This window comes from Apium graveolens, chromosome 10, assembly GCF_009905375.1.
Source record: "Apium graveolens cultivar Ventura chromosome 10, ASM990537v1, whole genome shotgun sequence".
NCBI lineage: Eukaryota > Viridiplantae > Streptophyta > Magnoliopsida > Apiales > Apiaceae > Apium > Apium graveolens.
Genome location: NC_133656.1, coordinates 178,977,121 through 178,994,027, shown reverse-complemented (window position 1 = coordinate 178,994,027; position 16,907 = coordinate 178,977,121). Strand labels below are relative to the sequence as shown.

Sequence of the window (16,907 nt, the reverse complement as noted above, 5' to 3'; positions counted from 1 at the left end):
TGTGTATATTATTTTGTTTTATTTCAATGTCATTACAGCGACGAACGAATTATCTCTATTTAAGTTTTGAAAAAAATATCCTGAATAATATAAATATAAAAGTAATCTTGTGTATTATATAAACTCAACTACTATATAAACCCAAATACGGTACCGACTAACCGATTATCAAATTTTTAAAATTTTCGGCGTGCAGTCTACGATTTTTTTATTTAACAAATATTTAATAATTTAAAATAGATAAAAACAAATCATGTTAAATTTAAGTTAAAACAAACAAAAAAAATTATCGAGTTTCGTTTGATTGTATTTCAATTTTATCTTGATTTCTATAAATCAGATTTGACAATTTTACAATCCACACGAAACTCACACAATAATGTGTAATTCAGTGATGGTTTACGAATTGTGTCCAAAAAATAATTTTCCAAAATTTGAAGAAAAAAATAATTATGAATTATGCAATATTATTATATTCGATTTAGGATACTTATTTCTTTTTTATTTATGCTAATCTATTCAATTTAAATACCTACTTATTGTTGTTTATATAATATCTCTTTATTTTATATCCAAGGGTTATGATCAATTTTCTTAAAGATCTATATTAAATTGGTAATACATGGATCATAACTACCAAAAATTTGGATAAAATCTCCTTATGCATATTATATAACGATTTTTCTACCATGTGCCCACGCACACAACAAGTGCGAAAATTTATAAATTTTGGTCATTTTGATTATTATGTTTGCAGTGGTCCACCACTATTAAAAAGAAGGAACCAATCAAAATGATTTAAACTTATAAATTTTCGCGTTAAATGTGTGTTCATGAGCAAATGGTAGAAAATTCGATTACTCCATTTTTTTTAATATATAACGTTTGACTTTTTAGCACACATGTTTAGAAAGTTTGACTATATAGTTAAAATAATTTTTTTCAAAAAATTCTTCTTGTAAATAAAAGTTTTGATCTCATATTTTTATTAAAAAAAAATTTCTTAAAAATAATAATTCTAGTTATGTGCACAATCCTCCTAAATATGTGTGCCAAAAGACCGTATATAACAAGAATGTAATTATAAAATATTATTTAAGAATACTTAAAATTGAGAGATTTTTCCTTGAGTAAACTTTTTCCGGTCAATTACTAAATTTCAAATTATAAAGAATCTAAATAGCTAGTCTCTCCAGCTTCGCCGCTTGAAGTGGCATTCTCATTTTTTTTTAAATTTAGAACGACGTCGTAGCTGTGTTCTTGCCCTAACATTAAACCTCAGGCACGCACAAATATAACCAAAACTCCTCACTCCCCCCTCCGAAACTTGCAGTTCGCCAAACAAAGTGGCTACCTCTCCGCCATTTTCTCACATCCATTTCTCCTACACAAGTAATTTCTCTACTTCGTTGCTTAAATTATGAAATATTGTTGCATGGTGTTAAATGTATGATGTTAAGTTAGATGTTAGTATGATGGTTTGTGATGTATATATATGTAAATTAGGTTAAATGTTGTGATGTATATTAATGTGAGTATATTTGTGAATGTTTTGGATTAGGCTATTTTCATGAAGATTAATTGAAATTTGTATAGTTTCCGTGTGATGTATTGTTAAATTAGGCTGTTTTGATGTAGGGGAAAGGGGGGGTGAGGTTAAAGTTAATTTAAAAATTTAGAGATCAAAATATAAGTAAATATCTTCAATTCAAAAATATACATTATTTTTCGAATAAATTTATAACAAATTAAGACTTCTTAAATATTTGAACAATTATTTTTATTAGATAGTTTATTTACATAAATAAATGATATATTAATCAGAGTAAATTACATATCGGTGGTCGTATTTTACGCCGATTTTCAAAATAGTGACCAAATTTTTAAATTTATAAAATAGTTGTCAATTTTTCTTTCCGTCTTTCAAAAAAATGATTGTCGTCAACTCCCGTTTCAAAAAAATGACTTCGTCAACTCTGGTTAAGTCTTCTCCCTTAACTAATATATTTAAAGTATAAATTCCAGAATCTTGGCTGTACTTCACACTTATATTCAAATTAGTGGTCAAACTTTCATAAATTGCTAACATCTTTTTGTGCCTTTTAAATGAATTGTTTCGTCAAATCCCTACCCCTACTCACAACCTATTGATACTAATAACATTTGATATTGATAAACAAATAGTTCTAAATACAACTCAAATAAGCATCAATTTTTAACTTCTTCTAATTTAATTAAGTGTTTGGCTTTCATTTTTCTCAACCTCCACACACAAGACCACGAATCATGGAGCGAGTTGCTAATCGACGCATAGTATTGATGAATCTAGAAAACTTTCCATAATTCTTCCACATTGACAACGTGTTATATAATTTTAAAAATTCAAAAGTGTATTATTGCCAAAATTTTGTAATTTATACTTTAAATATATTAGTTAACGACGAAGACTTAACGGGGGTTGACGAAAACTATTTTTTGAAAGGCGGAAAGAAAAGTTGGCCACTACTTTGAGAATTTGAAAATTTGACCACTAAAATTAGTGTAAAGTATAACCACCACTCTATAATTTACTCTATTAAAAATCATAATAAATATATATAACAATATAATTAAATAAAATATTGTGCTTTACTGTTTTTGGTACACACTAATATGCAAAACATATTTCCGAACAAATTTGTAACAAATTACCATTTTTTGAAATATTTATACAAATATCTTTATTTTAAAAAAAGGGTTATCAAATAGATCACATATTCTACTCCAATTATCAAGCGAGAAATTTTTGGTCTCTATTGAGTCACTCTTAAGATAAAATGTAGCATTCCGTTTAATATTATAGCAATGATTGACGGAAAAAAGCTGATACATTGGGCCTGTTTGGCGTCCTCTGATTAAGCTACTTATTAACTTATAAGCCCATAAGTACTTATCGACGACTGTTTGTCGACCCAACTTATAAGTCAAATTTACAACTTATAAGCTGATAAGTTGAATGTTAGCAGTGACCTACTTTTTCTCAACTTATTTTCATTTTACGCTTTTTTTTTATTAACTTTAGCTTTAAAAATATATGTTTGTAAATATTATTCAAATTTAAAATTCATGAATTAATATAATTATATTTAAAATTTATTTATTTTAATTCATTTAAGTAAAAAAAATCTGACTTTTAAGTAAAATTATCCAAACACTTACCTAACTTATAAGTGTTCATCTACTTATCACTTATAAATTACTTATTCATTTTAAGTTATAAGTTACTTATTTTAAGATTTCCCAAACGGGCACATTATAATAGTTAATTTTGTAATGTCGGCATTTCATGTAAAATTCGATCCAGCTAAATACACCTGCATTGGGTTTTTAATGTACTTTGTACCTTTTTCAGTTGTCATCAATCCTACTTTTCTTCTTTTCTTTTAATTGAGATGTTATATTTTCATGTAGACAATTCACATCAAATGCCACGCCGTTCCAATTGAAGGCCTGCATCAAGTCCATGTAGACGAATTTAACGTAATACGTTTATTTTAACAGTTAACTTAATATAGTGCAATCATTGTGCTGAGTGATTTAATAGAGACAAAAAATTTGCCAGCGATGCGCTTGATATATTGGAGTAGAATAAGTGATCAAGTTGACCCTTTAAAAAAAAGTATTTGTATACGTAATTGAATAATATTAAAAATTAAAACATATACTACCTCCGTTCCCCTCATTTCTTTACAATTTTTTTCACATGCTTGACACGCATTTTAAGACAACTATAAAGTATATTTCCGTAATTTATTTTTAAAATTTTCTTTTTTTGTATAAAAGTTTGAACATGATATTTTTATTTAAAAGAAAAAAAATTAAATTTTTTTTTATGCAACTACATTCAATAAGAGAATTAAAGTGCATGTCGAGCCCCCGTCCCCCAATGTAAAGAATTGAGGGGGACGGAGAGAGTATATAACAATATATATAAATACTTTGCTTTACTGGTTTTCAATTTATATATATATACATTGTTTCTCAAATCATTTTTCGAATAAATTTATAGGAAATACATTTTTTTGATTTAGTTATGGAAGTTTTTTTATATGAAATAATGTTATACTTTATTAGTTTTGTATACATCCATTTAATTTGTATTAAATTATATTTCAAATAAATTGTATATATATAAATATTACATAATAAAAATGCATTTAATAAATATTGTACTAATTTATTCATTTTACAGGAATATATGGCTCAACAGGAATCAATCCACCCCGGTCCCATTGACCGGTGCTTGCTCACGCGACAGGATGAGCATAGGTCACAGTTAGTGTGGGACGGAAAGGTAAGAGCTCTTTTGTGTCTACTACCAGTGCATGTTTATACTGGCTTCCTGATATGATAAGGTATTCAACTACATGACATGACAATTTTTTATAGATTACACGTGGTCATCTTCGTCTTCGATCAAACTTTAAGTCATACTGGGATAAAGTTGCTCGATTTCCACCTCCATCAGCTGTGATTGAAGGCATTAGGAATGCCGGGTTTTTTGGCGTTTATCATACAGCAACGATGAAACATGATGCTGGCCTAATTACTGCTTTTGTTGACAGATGGCGTCCTGAAACTCATACGTTCCATCTCCGTTTCGGTGAGGCCACTGTGACAGTAGAGGATGTATATTATATTTTAGGTCTCCATAGTACAGGGCGCCCAGTGATACTCGCTGGAGAGGTAGCTAACACTGCTTTGGTACACGAGCTTTTAGGTGTGGCCCCTGACAGTGAGACGGTCATTGCCAAGGGTTTGTTGCATATCCCTTGGTTGGTAGATCACTTTGGTACGTGTGACCGTCTTAAGGAGGCTACAGGTGATGTGTATGAGATTGAGCTGCTGTACCACATACGTGCACACCTTTTGCTGATTATAGGGTCTCTGTTCCCAAACTCCAGTGGGAACCGCATTCCCATACGCCTTCTTCCTTATCTGCGTGACCTTGATGAGGTTCGTACTTATAGTTGGGGCAGTGCTTGTCTTGCATTTCTGTACAGCCGTCTGTGTTCAGCCAGCATAGGGGATGTTGCTGAGTTATCCGGGTCCATGACTCTATTGCAGGTATATGATTTAATTGTTTTTGTACATTTGCATGTTAGGTCAGAATATCAGTACATTCTATGTCAGAATATCAGTACATTCTATGTTTCCGACCTATAATATATGATTTAATTGTTTTTGTATGTATGTATGTTAGGTTTGGATATATGAGCATTGTACGGGGCTAGCTCCCAGACAACGAGATCATCATATAATGCAGCATCCCCGTGCCCTTAGGTAAATAACAAAACTAAGAAACTTCCTTTCATCGTGTACTTACCATACATGGACCTTAGTAATTCACAATAATGGTTTCAGGTGGATGGTCCCTTTGAATGCTGTAGATGTGCCTACTCACAGCGTACGTGGAGCTCGTTACGAGCTTGATTTCATGAATGAGGCTTCCTTCAAATGGAGGCCCTACCTGGACAGTGCCCCTGACGCCATGATGATTCCTGATCATGACCTAGCCCTGATGACTGCACCTTGTCCCTTGATATACATGGAGACTGTGGAGTGGTGCTATACTGATCGGGTGACTAGACAGTTTGGCTTTTTGCAGACTATCACGACTACGTCACCACACCCCGGGCATTGTTCTTTTCACGGGAGGCGCAAGCATTGGCATTTCACACTAGAGAGGGTCATTGACATTTGGGAGTCACGAGAGGAACACATCATGGCAGCACCGAAATACCACCCTATTGTTCTACCAGCGTGTGTTGATCAGTATCTTTCGTGGTATAACAGAGTCACTCGACGGTTGATAATAAAACCCAGGATCTGGAGGCAGGAGGAAAGTTTTCAGGGATCGCAGGGGCACCTGCCAATGGCTGTAAGTTTTTTACTTTTCAATTTCCATATTGTACTCCATTACACCTTTTACTGTCACTACATGAGATCATGACGAAATGTTTAAAATTTTTATACAGGCTGAGGGGATGTCCAATGCTTACCACAACATTTACTCCTGGCATGGCACCACCAGAAAATGCTCAGGTGGACGATGCATTACAGGCTCTGAATAGTACATTGGATTCCACGGGTTTCTCTGAGCTTCATGAGAGACCCCCTCCTCCCCTTCCACCTAATAGGAAACGTACCAGACCATGCACCAGAAGATCCGGGAAGGAAAGTACCGAGGTTGTTTGTAAACGAAAGAAAGCTCAGAGGGGACATCAACAACAAGATCCTGAACAGCAACAAGATCACCTCGTCACTCCTTCTCCTCTGACTCCAGGTCCCTCTCCCCCCCCTCCCTCTCTCTTTACTAAAAATCTATTGGTAAATAAAACTTTTTTCGACAATAAAATGTTTATGGAAGTTAGAAACTGTTATATATGTTTGTTTGTGATCTTACGAATTATGTGTTCTGTGGCTGCAAATTTTTCTAATTTATAATCCTTGCTACTAGTACTATAATGCCAGAGTTAAATTTTGACATCCAAATAATAAAATCCGTAAAGGATGACACCCTATAACCAAAAATAAATATAGCATGTAATAAGTAGCAATGTGGTTAGCTAATAAGTAACAACAGGGTGTTTTGGTAGAGATAGTGAAGTAGGTGCCACTGAAATCTGCTGCATTTTCTATGTGCGTATGTTGTGTTTATATATATATATATATATATATATATATATATATATATATAGAGAGAGAGAGAGAGAGAGAGAGAGAGAGAAGAGAAATATATGAAGTTATTTTCTTAAGTTGATTGTATGACATGAGAGAGTGAGAGGAGGAGAGGGGATGACTTCACAAGATCGACAAATAGTAATGTGATGACAAGAAAATTACCAATATCCTTGTGTTTCGACCCTCAAGTAAATTGAAGATTTATGTAACCAACTTTTTGACAAACCTGGATATATTGTTATTATTATAAAATTATTGATGGTGTTAATCTTAATAAAGTTATGATGATATCTTATTTCTGTGTTTCTTAAGCATTTAGTAGTAACAGTCATTATACTTACTATTTATCCGTAGATCACAAAGATCAAGCCGAACATGCACTAATTGAACTTGAAGGCGTTGAAGTGATACCCCTGGATATTTGTTCTTCTCCGGAACAAACAAAGCCCGAAGTTGACCTTTTATCATGGCTTGAACCAGTATCCAAAGTACGTTACCCCACTAAAGTTCCACAGGGGAGTCTTAGAAAACTTGTGGATGCAGCGGATGTATTTAAGGATGCCTTGGTGGCTTACCTTGAAGAAACAGCCCACAATTTAGACATTGCTGATATGGTCCAACATGCCAATGAATGCTTCACCAAACTGAGGACATTAGAAGTTGATTATGGACCATTTCATGGTGAAGTTTGCACATTTATCAGGAATCATCTAGAGCTTAAAGAAGCTGCTAAAGAAAAGAACACATTGGCTTCGAGGTTGAGAGCTGATTATGAAAATAGCGTGGTTAATGCTGATGATTTAAGGGAGTTGCTAGCCGGAGCTAAAAGCAAATTGATTAGCGCTCAAACTAATAATAATTTAACTAGGACAAAAATTGAAGAGATCACAGCGATACTAGGTGGGCTTAAGAAGGTGGATGCCATGGAAAGAGATGAACTTGCGGCTTTGACAGCTGAGAGGGATCACTGTAATGAGGCTTATCTGCTTGCTGAAAAAAATGTTGAAGAAACTGGTGCCAGGCTTGAGGGGATTGACGAGCGCTATGATGTTGCCGAACAAGAAACACAGAGGTCACTTGCTCGGTTGCGGGACCTTGCAGGTAAGTAGCGGAGAAGAATCCAACTTTTTTGCTCAATAGGCTTTAAGTTGACATCTAGCATTTTTAGCTGCAAGATAGTAGCAAATTTCGAGAAACTGTGTGTTGATGTGTTGTGAAATGATTCCAGAACTGTAAAATATTAAAAATTTGATGTTTAAAAAGATTATGTGGAGAAGCTTATTTATTTTTCTTGTTATGTATTCTTAGGAATTATTCAGAATATCTGGATTAAGCACCATGTTAGACCTGGCGCAAATGTTCATACTGCCTGTGAACTTTGATTGCAGTTTCATGTCATAGAAATGCATGCTAACCAGTTTGGAAGTGCTTTAGAGCACAAGCTTTTATTTTCCTTTTGTTCATGTGGGTAGCACATGAGCATTCTGTTTCTTCAATTTTGGCGTATAAAAGCAGTAACTTGTTTAGAACAGGTATCCTAAATGTTTTCAAGAAACGGAAGGTTCCAAACGTGTGGAAGATAAGGTATAGTCTTTCTTATATTAGTCAGATCATGGCTTACTTTGAATTATTATTTGTTGTCACTGCTGCACCCATCTCTGTTATGTTCTTGTTGCTCTTTGCATAGGGTGAATCATGTTGTTGGGGTAAGGAAACTAGGAGACTTTGCTTCTAGATTAAGCGAAATAGCAGTTTTTTTGTGATGTTTGTGAATAAATGCAGCTTCCTGTTGCAGAATTTCATTGTTCTGCTAAGGTAATGGCAGCTTCCTATTGCAGAATTTCTATGTCCTGCTAGTGGATATGGTATCTGCAAATGTACTACCTACATGGTTTGGCACTTTGATAATTTAGTTGCTGTCATTTAGAATTTGTAGTGATGAAGTAGCTACCGGATACACTTTTGGCTTATACTATAGGTTATTACCACTTACCAAGCAAAATATTATTTTCATTAATGCATTCATGTAGGAAACTGCTCAAATCATTGAGCAAGAGAAAAGCATTGACCATGTTTATTTATGCACAATATACTTGTTTCCTTTAGGATGATCAGTAAAACTTTTAGACAGTGTACAACAAGCTGGTGTACATAAAGCCCGTGACATACTAAACTTAAATCTAGTTTAATAAGTACACATGCAAAACTATGCTTGAATTTAAGAAAACTTTTTTAACCATTTTTTATTAAATTTCGAATATAATCATATAATATGGAGACTTGGTTGCTCAACACTTTAACTACTATATAAAGGTAAACATCAGTTTTGTTTTTTATGTAGTATATCTATTCATTCCTCCCCTTTACCCTTCCTTAGGGTTGATTTTCGGTATAACATAATTGAAAAGGTTTATTTCATTTTGTGCTTATTGTTGGATAGCAAACAAGAAGCGGCTAATGCTTATGCTGATGCAGCTCATTGCTATAAGAAGACAAATACTAGAGGTGCTAATTAAGCTGTTAGTTGTTTTACTTTTTGTTTAACAGGATATTTGGTTAAATGATGTTGTAGTTTTAGCTATAATGCGAAACAGATTTTTATGGATACATACATGTTAAATGAATACAAATGGTGAACATGTTTGAGTTCCAGTGTATTGCGTAGTGTTACTAGGATTCAGCATGTCTACTAGATCAGAGGATGTAGTTTTGTTCTGTTTCCTATGTAGCAGTCTATCAAGTTTGTGATCTACTATAAAATGTTTATAAAACTTGCACTTTAATTACATGTTTTTTGTTAGTATTAGATGTATCAGTGTAACAAGATGCTGAATTACTGTGGTAGCATCGTAGCTGCAAGACTAACTTTTGGATATTTAATGTGTGATATTTGGGAAAAGTTTAGTGCACTGTGGTATGTAATTCCCCAGAAGTGTGAAATTACTTGCATATAGAATTTGTGGAAATCCCTTAATTATTTTTATGATTTAAAGTAAAACGTTATTTATGAAGCACCTTATTAGTGACCTGGGGTGCAATATGTTCCTACCACCTGTAGATTTTGAACACTAGTTCCATTTAGAAGCACAGGCAAACCAGTCTGGAATTGTTGACAATATTCTTTTATTTAACTTTTGTACTTGTACTTGTATTCAATTAAGTGACATATTTCCATATTTGTGGCATTACAGAGGAGTAACATTTGTAGAACAGACAGTTATAATGCTTTCGAAAATTGGTAGGCTAAGTTTGTGAGCAAGATATTAAGTACATTATCTCGTATATTCGTCATAGCCTGCCTATTATAAAAACACATAATGTCACTGCTGCCTCCATATATATATTATTTATTCTGCACGATCTTTTTTTTCACTTTCTTTGCCTTGATTTAATCTGTAATAATGTTTGTATCTTTTGGTGTTCAGTCTTGTGAATTATTTTCTTATGGTAAAAGTTCAGGTAGCTTGCTTAATCTTTTTATTTAATTGTTCAATCAAGTTGTTGGTGTCAGGAGATATTAAAAGAGTTTGCTTAAGATGAAGCAAAAGACCTTTTTTGTTAAATCCCGACGTTTCCTTGGTATCATGATATGAACAGCTTCATATTGCAGAATTATAATGTTCTGCTAAGGGATTTCAATTTCATATAATATTTAAGCAATCTTGTTTATGCAACATTGTTGTGAGAGGGGGTGGGGGTGGGGGTCTGATTACTGATTATGTTTAGCTTAAACAAGATTGTTGTGAGAGGGGGGGGTCTGATTACTGATTATGTTCAGCTTAAACCATGCTTGCATTCTTAATTTTGTGTACAAGGACTTTTGATAGTGATGGACATGTCCAGAATACACTTTTGGCTTCTATCATGCTATAAAACTGCTTACCAACAATGGTTATGCCTTCTTTTAATACAGAATATTGCTGAAATCTTTGAGCTGCAGAAAATTTTAGATCAGGCTATGCATTTTAATGGCAAATCGGGTGATCTTTTTCAAGGCGAAGATGTAACAACTTCTGCAAATCAGTGCAGGCCGAAAATTGCTCAACTTAAAAGGTAGGTCTTTTGTAAAGTTTTAAGGGCTTACGGCTTTTGTAAACTGTATGTTTTACACTATTTTACACCTTGCATGTGTCTTGCCATGCTAAATTTGAATTTCTGCATCAAGGAAATTACAGTGTCATTCTTATCTTCGATTGTATGCTTCTACCCAAGTTCTCTAAGTATACTTTTTTCTCTTCCTTGGAATAAAACTCTAGTGGCATGTTTGTGTTCCTAACCGATTGTACAAGCTTTATGTATAATTTTCTGGTTGATGCTTAAGCCATCAGGTGATAAAATGTAATTGGCCTCCTATGTTGTTTTATCTAGTGATTAATCATTGCTCACCTATAGCAGCCTAAGTCTAATATTTAAAATCCTAAACTTTCTGTAGTTTATATCTTGTAATGCACATTAGTTCCTAAACAAATAAGTAAAAATTAAAACCTTCATCTCTTGGATTCTAGTTCATAGTTTTGAAGTTTAAACCTTCTGAGACAGTATCACATAGTACCTATAAGTTACATGTGGTAAGAGTATCGTATGAAAGTAGATCGATACTTCAAATTAGATAATAATCTGATACATTCATAAGCTCTAGGAAATTATTTAAGATTTTGAAAATCTATTGTTTCATTAATCTTATTAGATCTTTTTCTTGTAAAGGATTATTAATTAATTGCCTAATTGTCTTATAATTCTTCAAGAAAACTTGACATCCATCTTATTTCTAGACAAGGGGTTAGTCTTCTCCTCAAATGATGAGCAAACAAAACAAACCAATTTTATTATGGGACCAGATAAGTACTGTAGCTTTTATTTGATGCAAGTGTCTTTGATTAATAGTTTGTTGGTGAATGAGAATAAGTACTTGTCTAATTATATTACAATTTTGCAAGTTTCTACGGTTACCAAAGAGCAGTTGAAATATACGAGTATGTAGCGCGACAATCACTAAACATTAATTGTTGAATTATGGAGTTAAAGGTCATCTTCTTGATTCTGGCATCAGTCATCTCTCTTCCAGGACTTCTGATTGTCAAATGTAATGCAATTTCAGAGATTGAGCAAGAGATAGTGAGAGAGAGAGAATGAGAGAGAGAAAGCATTGTAACTGAATTGTAAATCTACATATCTTGAAATGATTCTGTTACAAGAAAAGAGTTATATAGGCTTGGAGCCATACAAGTGTGTTACTACATTTCTAACCAACTTTCCCCCCATTACTCTATTTCTATATTTCAATATTTAATAGTCTAATATCCCCCCTCAAGTTGAATGATTCTGAAACAAGTTGCAGACATTCAACTTGGAAAGAAAGAACTTGATAACAGCAACACTTGTTACCTTGGTGAACATATCAGCAGGCTGCTGTCTGAGGCCAAGTGAAACGTCTGAATAATTCCCTTTTTGAGTTTTTCACGAACCAAGTGACAGTCGATTTCGATGTGCTTAGTTCGTTCGTGAAATACTGGATTAGATGCTATATACAAAATGCTGACTTGTTGTCACAATAAAGAGAAGCTGGCATAGTATGATTTATCTGAAAGTCATTAAGTAAAGCCAGGAGCCAAGTTATTTCACAGCACGTATCTGCCATGGCCCTGTATTCTGCCTCAGCAGACGAACGAGATACAGTTGGCTGCTTTTTGCTACGCCAAAAAACAAGAGAAGATCCAATGGTGATGCAGAAGCCAGTAAGTGATTGTCTGGACTCTGGACAACCAGCCCAGTCAGAGTCAGTATATGCTTTTATCTGCAAATTTCCAATGGCAGAAATGAGCAATCCTTGTCCAGGTGCCTGTTTTAGATATCTAAGTACTCGATAAACAGCTTGCAAATGATCCGAACGAGGTTTTGAAAGGAACTGAGACAGTACATGGACTGCATATGATAAGTCAGGTCGAGTGATGGTAAGATAGATCAAACGACCCACTAATCTTCTATACATTGCAGTATCAGTATCAGATAGGAAGACAGATGAGTTGTCAATAAGTTTGTGGTTTTGCTCAATTGGAATGACAGAAGATTTAGCTCCAGATAAGCCAGTTTCCTTGATAAGATCAAGAGCATATTTGCGTTGGTTGAGATAAAAGCCAGTGGTTGACCTGACAACTTCAATGCCTAAGAAATACCTGAGAGGACCCAAGTCCTTGATCTTGAATTTGGTCTTGAGAAATGCTTTCATAGCATTAATATGTTCAGTAGATGAGCCAGTAACCAATATATCATCAACATAGATTAATACAGCCATGAATATGGAATTACTAGTGAAGGTGAATAAGCTGTTATCACTTTGAGACTGTTTAAATCCATAACTCTGTAGAGCTGTAGAAAGTTTCAGATACCAACACCTAGGAGCCTGCTTCAAGCCATATAGTGATTTCCTTAATTTGCACACAAACTGAGCTGAAACTTGATGTGCTGTAGATAGAGCTCTGTATCCAGGAGGTAGTTTCATATATACTGTTTCATTTAGATCTCCATGGAGAAATGCATTAGTAACATCCATTTGAGTGACATTCCAGGCCTTTTTAGCAGCAACAGCCAAGAACACTCTCACAGTGACCATCTTTGCAACAGGTGCAAATGTATCAAAATAATCAACTCCAAATTCTTGAGTGAATCCTTTGGCTACTAACCTAGCCTTGTATCTTTCTACTGAACCATCTGGATTATATTTTACTTTAAACAGCCATTTGCAGTCAATGACATGTTGATTTGGTGGTAAAGTAACCAACTCCCAAGTTTGATTTGATTCCAAAGCTTGAATTTCAGTTTTCATTGTAGCACACTAGTTAGGATCTATAACAGCTTGCTTAAAAGAATAAGGCACTTGAATCTAAGATGTCTTGGTTACATAAGCTTTGTATGAAGAAGATATATTCTCATAAGATATGTACTGATGGAGAGGATAAAGACAAGTAGACGCAGAATAGGTGGAGCAGGCTGTAGCAGATGGTAAACCAACATAATCCTTGAATTTTGATGGTACAGTTTTATTCCTTACTGGTCTAGCAAGAACTTGAGATTCAGTGTTAAGAATTTGTTCTGAATTATCAGAGTCTAACACTTGAGATGGAGAGTCTAATACTTGAGATTCTAAGATATGACCAGCAGGTGAATCAATGGATGATTGCTGAGCATTAACATTAACAAGATTAATATCCTGAAGAGTACTCTCACAGATAGTGAATAAAGGAGTAGAAGCATGAGATTTATTTAAAAAAGGAAACACTGTTTCAACAAATCTGACATCTCTGGATATAAAGCATTTCTTAGTTGATAAATCAAGAATTCTGTAACCCTTTTTGGCATAAGGGTATCCTAAGAAAATACCTTTAATAGCTCAAGAACTTAGTTTGTCAGTGTCAGTAACATTTGTTGCATAGCAAAGACAACCAAACACCTTAAGATGATCATAATCTGGCAATTTTTTATATAGTAATTCAAAAGGTGTTTTATATTGAAGTAATTTGACAGGTAACAGGTTGATAATATGAGCAACAGTCAAAATAAAATCTCCCCAGAATGAATTAGGAAGATGGGATTGAAACTTAAGGGCTCTAGCAATGTTAAGGAGTTGTTGATGTTTTCTTTCAACCCTCCCATTTTGCTGAGGTGAATGAGCTTAACTAATTTGGTGAGTGATACCTTGAGACTGAAGAAGTTCAGTAACAACATGATTGGTAAACTCAGTACCATTATCAGACCTGAGGATTTTGACAGAAGTGAATTGATTCTTTGCATACTCAAGAAAATTTTTGATCAGATTTGGAACTTGAGTTTTATGCTGAAATAAGAATATCCAGGTAGCTCTGGAATGATCATCCACTATGGTTAAAAAATAAGAACATTTATTATGAGTAACCTGTTTGTAAGGTCCCCATACATCAATATGGATCATATCAAACACATTGCTACTATAGGAATTACTAGAATCAAAAGATAGCCTGTGTTGTTTTGAAAAATGATAGATATCACATTAAGAAAAATCACAGTGTTTTACATGTACATCAGGAAGTTTAGTTAAGACATCAACAGAAGGATGTCCTAACCTATTGTGCCACAAATTGACAGAATTAGAATTGGAAGTACAAGCACTATGAGCAAAAGAATTACAAGTTTGAGAATGATCTGATGAGACTAAAGCAGATGAAGTTGAGGCTTGAAAGAGATCAGGGAGTTGCAATTTGTATAGACCATCTTGCAAGTCACCAATCTCTTTCTCCCTCTTCAAGATAAGGTCCTGCAAAATACATGTCTGTTTAGTAAAAATAACATGACATGATAGATGTTTTGTGAGTTGGGATGTTGAAATGAGATTGCAATGAAAGGAAGGCACACATAGGACTTCAAAAAGAGTGAAAGAAGAGGTCAGCTGAACATTTCCTATGTAAGTGATAGGAACAGTTGTATTATTTGGCAAGTGCAATACTGATTTCACAGATTTAGAATTACTCAAGACTGTGTAGTCAAATGTTATGTGATTAGTAGCTCCTGAGTATATTATCCAGTCATATGCAGCTAGAGGATTACTCATACCAGTAGTATTAGCACTAATTGTTGTAGAAAATACTACCAGACATATGAGCATTTGAGGAACCAGGTGTCTGGCATTGAGATTGCTTGATTGATTCTTGAATCATTTTAGCAAGTTGCTGGCATTGAGTATCAGAGAAGGCATTGAGAGTAGCATTTGAGTTGTGTTCTTTGTGAGAAGTATCAGTTTTGCCTTCATTAAGACTCACATGAGCAACAGCTACAGATTTGTTTCCTGCATTTTGCTTTCTTGGTTTAGGCTTAGGTTTGCCATACATTTTGTGCCACTCTGGATAGCCATGGAGACAGAAGCATTTATCTCTGGAGTGTCCTGTCATTTGACAGTAATCACAAGTAAAAGCAGAATCACCTGTTTTCCTTTGACTAGCATTGTTTATCCCTTTAGTTCTGAAATTGGGGTTAAATTTCACATTCATTGCTATGTTTTCTGTCACAGGAGTATTAGAGATAGAAGCAAAATCTCTTTGAGATTCTTCTTGGAGAAGCAAGGAGAATGCCTGATTGAGTGATGGTATTGGTTTCATTAGAAGCAACTGTCCCCTAATTGCAGTAAATGCATCACCCAGTCCCATAAGAAACCGACTTAGTTTCAGTATTTCTTCATACTGATTCAATTTCTGAGCACTCTGACATGAACAGTTGGTTGTTACATAGGTACATTTTGGAATAGGTGCTAGATTATCAATTTCAGCAACAAGTGTCTTGAACTTAGTAAAGTAAGATGTAACAGAGAGATTGCCTTGTTGTAGAGAAGACAACTCTTTGCGAAGTTGAAATGTCCTAGGCATGTTGCTCTGAGAGAATCTAGTAGCCAAATCTTCCCAGATTTGTTGAGCAGTAGAGAGATAAGCCACACTATTTCTTATTTCAGTGGATATTGAATTCAACAACCAAGACACAACCATATCATTGCAGCGATTCCACATTGCAATTTGTGTGTTATTATCAGTAGGCTTGCTAACAGAGCCATCAATGAATCCTAGCTTAAGTTTAGCAGATAAGGCTATAGACAGAGATCGACTCCATTGATGATAATTGTGCTCAGTTAAGAGCATTGTAACCAAAGGTGTGCCAGGATTATCAGAACTTTGTAGAAAATAAAGATGATTAGTATCAATTGATACAGTATTAGATGATGTATCAGCAGTTGCAGTAGCATATGATCGAGTCATGATCAAAACACAATTAGATGCACACAATATGCAGATAACAGATGCTATATAATGCGTATAACAATTGTACGTATAATCACAAGTGAAACATGATCAGAACAACAAGATTACAGTACTGATCAAAGATTGATAACAAATGAGTATGAGAAAGACTTAGAGTTTGTAGAGGTTACGATCGCAGAGATCACAAACTTTGCCAATCACATGGAGAGATCACAAATCGCTCTCGAAGAGATCACAGATTGATAGCGGAAGTAAATGTTGTGTTCAGCAGTCGATTTCTTGCTCTGATACCATGTCAAATGTAATGCAGTTTCAGAGATTGAGCAAGAGATAGTGAGAGAGAGAGAGAGAATGAGAGGGAGAGAGCATTGTAACTGAATTGTAAATCTACATATCTTGAAATGATTC

General features: G+C 34.3%; 3 protein-coding genes across 3 annotated transcripts; 2 read left to right on the top strand and 1 right to left on the bottom strand.

Annotated features, from left to right (window-relative positions):
- The first annotated feature begins 1,445 nt into the window (after positions 1 to 1,445).
- Positions 1,446 to 5,992, top strand: LOC141691362 (serine/threonine-protein phosphatase 7 long form homolog). Its single transcript, XM_074496087.1, has 5 exons — positions 1,446 to 1,478; positions 4,232 to 4,333; positions 4,429 to 5,106; positions 5,243 to 5,322; positions 5,404 to 5,992. Exons 1-5 carry the CDS (start codon positions 1,446 to 1,448, stop codon positions 5,990 to 5,992), a joined length of 1,482 nt encoding a protein of 493 aa, XP_074352188.1.
- A 66-nt stretch (positions 5,993 to 6,058) lies between these two features.
- Positions 6,059 to 11,674, top strand: LOC141690217 (uncharacterized). The gene is made up of 5 exons (XM_074494908.1): positions 6,059 to 6,325; positions 7,078 to 7,824; positions 9,164 to 9,228; positions 10,637 to 10,776; positions 11,496 to 11,674. Exons 1-5 carry the CDS (start codon positions 6,061 to 6,063, stop codon positions 11,521 to 11,523), a joined length of 1,245 nt encoding a protein of 414 aa, XP_074351009.1. The 5' UTR covers positions 6,059 to 6,060; the 3' UTR covers positions 11,524 to 11,674.
- Positions 11,675 to 13,603: 1,929 nt separating this feature from the next.
- On the bottom strand, positions 13,604 to 16,496 carry LOC141691361 (uncharacterized). The gene is made up of 5 exons (XM_074496086.1): positions 15,344 to 16,496; positions 15,116 to 15,261; positions 14,820 to 15,010; positions 14,633 to 14,714; positions 13,604 to 13,930 (listed from the first exon to the last, which is right to left on the bottom strand). Exons 1-5 carry the CDS (start codon positions 16,494 to 16,496, stop codon positions 13,604 to 13,606), a joined length of 1,899 nt encoding a protein of 632 aa, XP_074352187.1.
- Positions 16,497 to 16,907: the final 411 nt, after the last annotated feature.

What these genes read in the sequence shown, in the direction of transcription:
- LOC141691362 (XM_074496087.1), top strand. Translation starts at nt 1,446, where the DNA reads ATGTATGATGTTAAGTTAGATGTTAGTATGATG. An exon ending in AGTTAGATGTTAGTATGATG is followed by an intron (nt 1,479 to 4,231) that starts GTTTGTGATGTA and finishes TTCATTTTACAG; the next exon opens with GAATATATGGCTCAACAGGA. An exon ending in GGTCCATGACTCTATTGCAG is followed by an intron (nt 5,107 to 5,242) that starts GTATATGATTTA and finishes TATGTATGTTAG; the next exon opens with GTTTGGATATATGAGCATTG.
- LOC141690217 (XM_074494908.1), top strand. Translation starts at nt 6,061, where the DNA reads ATGGCACCACCAGAAAATGCTCAGGTGGACGATGCATTACAGGCTCTG. An exon ending in TCCTTCTCCTCTGACTCCAG is followed by an intron (nt 6,326 to 7,077) that starts GTCCCTCTCCCC and finishes ATTTATCCGTAG; the next exon opens with ATCACAAAGATCAAGCCGAA. An exon ending in TCGGTTGCGGGACCTTGCAG is followed by an intron (nt 7,825 to 9,163) that starts GTAAGTAGCGGA and finishes ATTGTTGGATAG; the next exon opens with CAAACAAGAAGCGGCTAATG.
- LOC141691361 (XM_074496086.1), bottom strand. Translation starts at nt 16,496, where the DNA reads ATGACTCGATCATATGCTACTGCAACTGCTGATACATCATCTAATACT. An exon ending in CTCAAATGCTCATATGTCTG is followed by an intron (nt 15,262 to 15,343) that starts GTAGTATTTTCT and finishes TAATATACTCAG; the next exon opens with GAGCTACTAATCACATAACA. An exon ending in GTCAATTTGTGGCACAATAG is followed by an intron (nt 14,715 to 14,819) that starts GTTAGGACATCC and finishes AAAACAACACAG; the next exon opens with GCTATCTTTTGATTCTAGTA.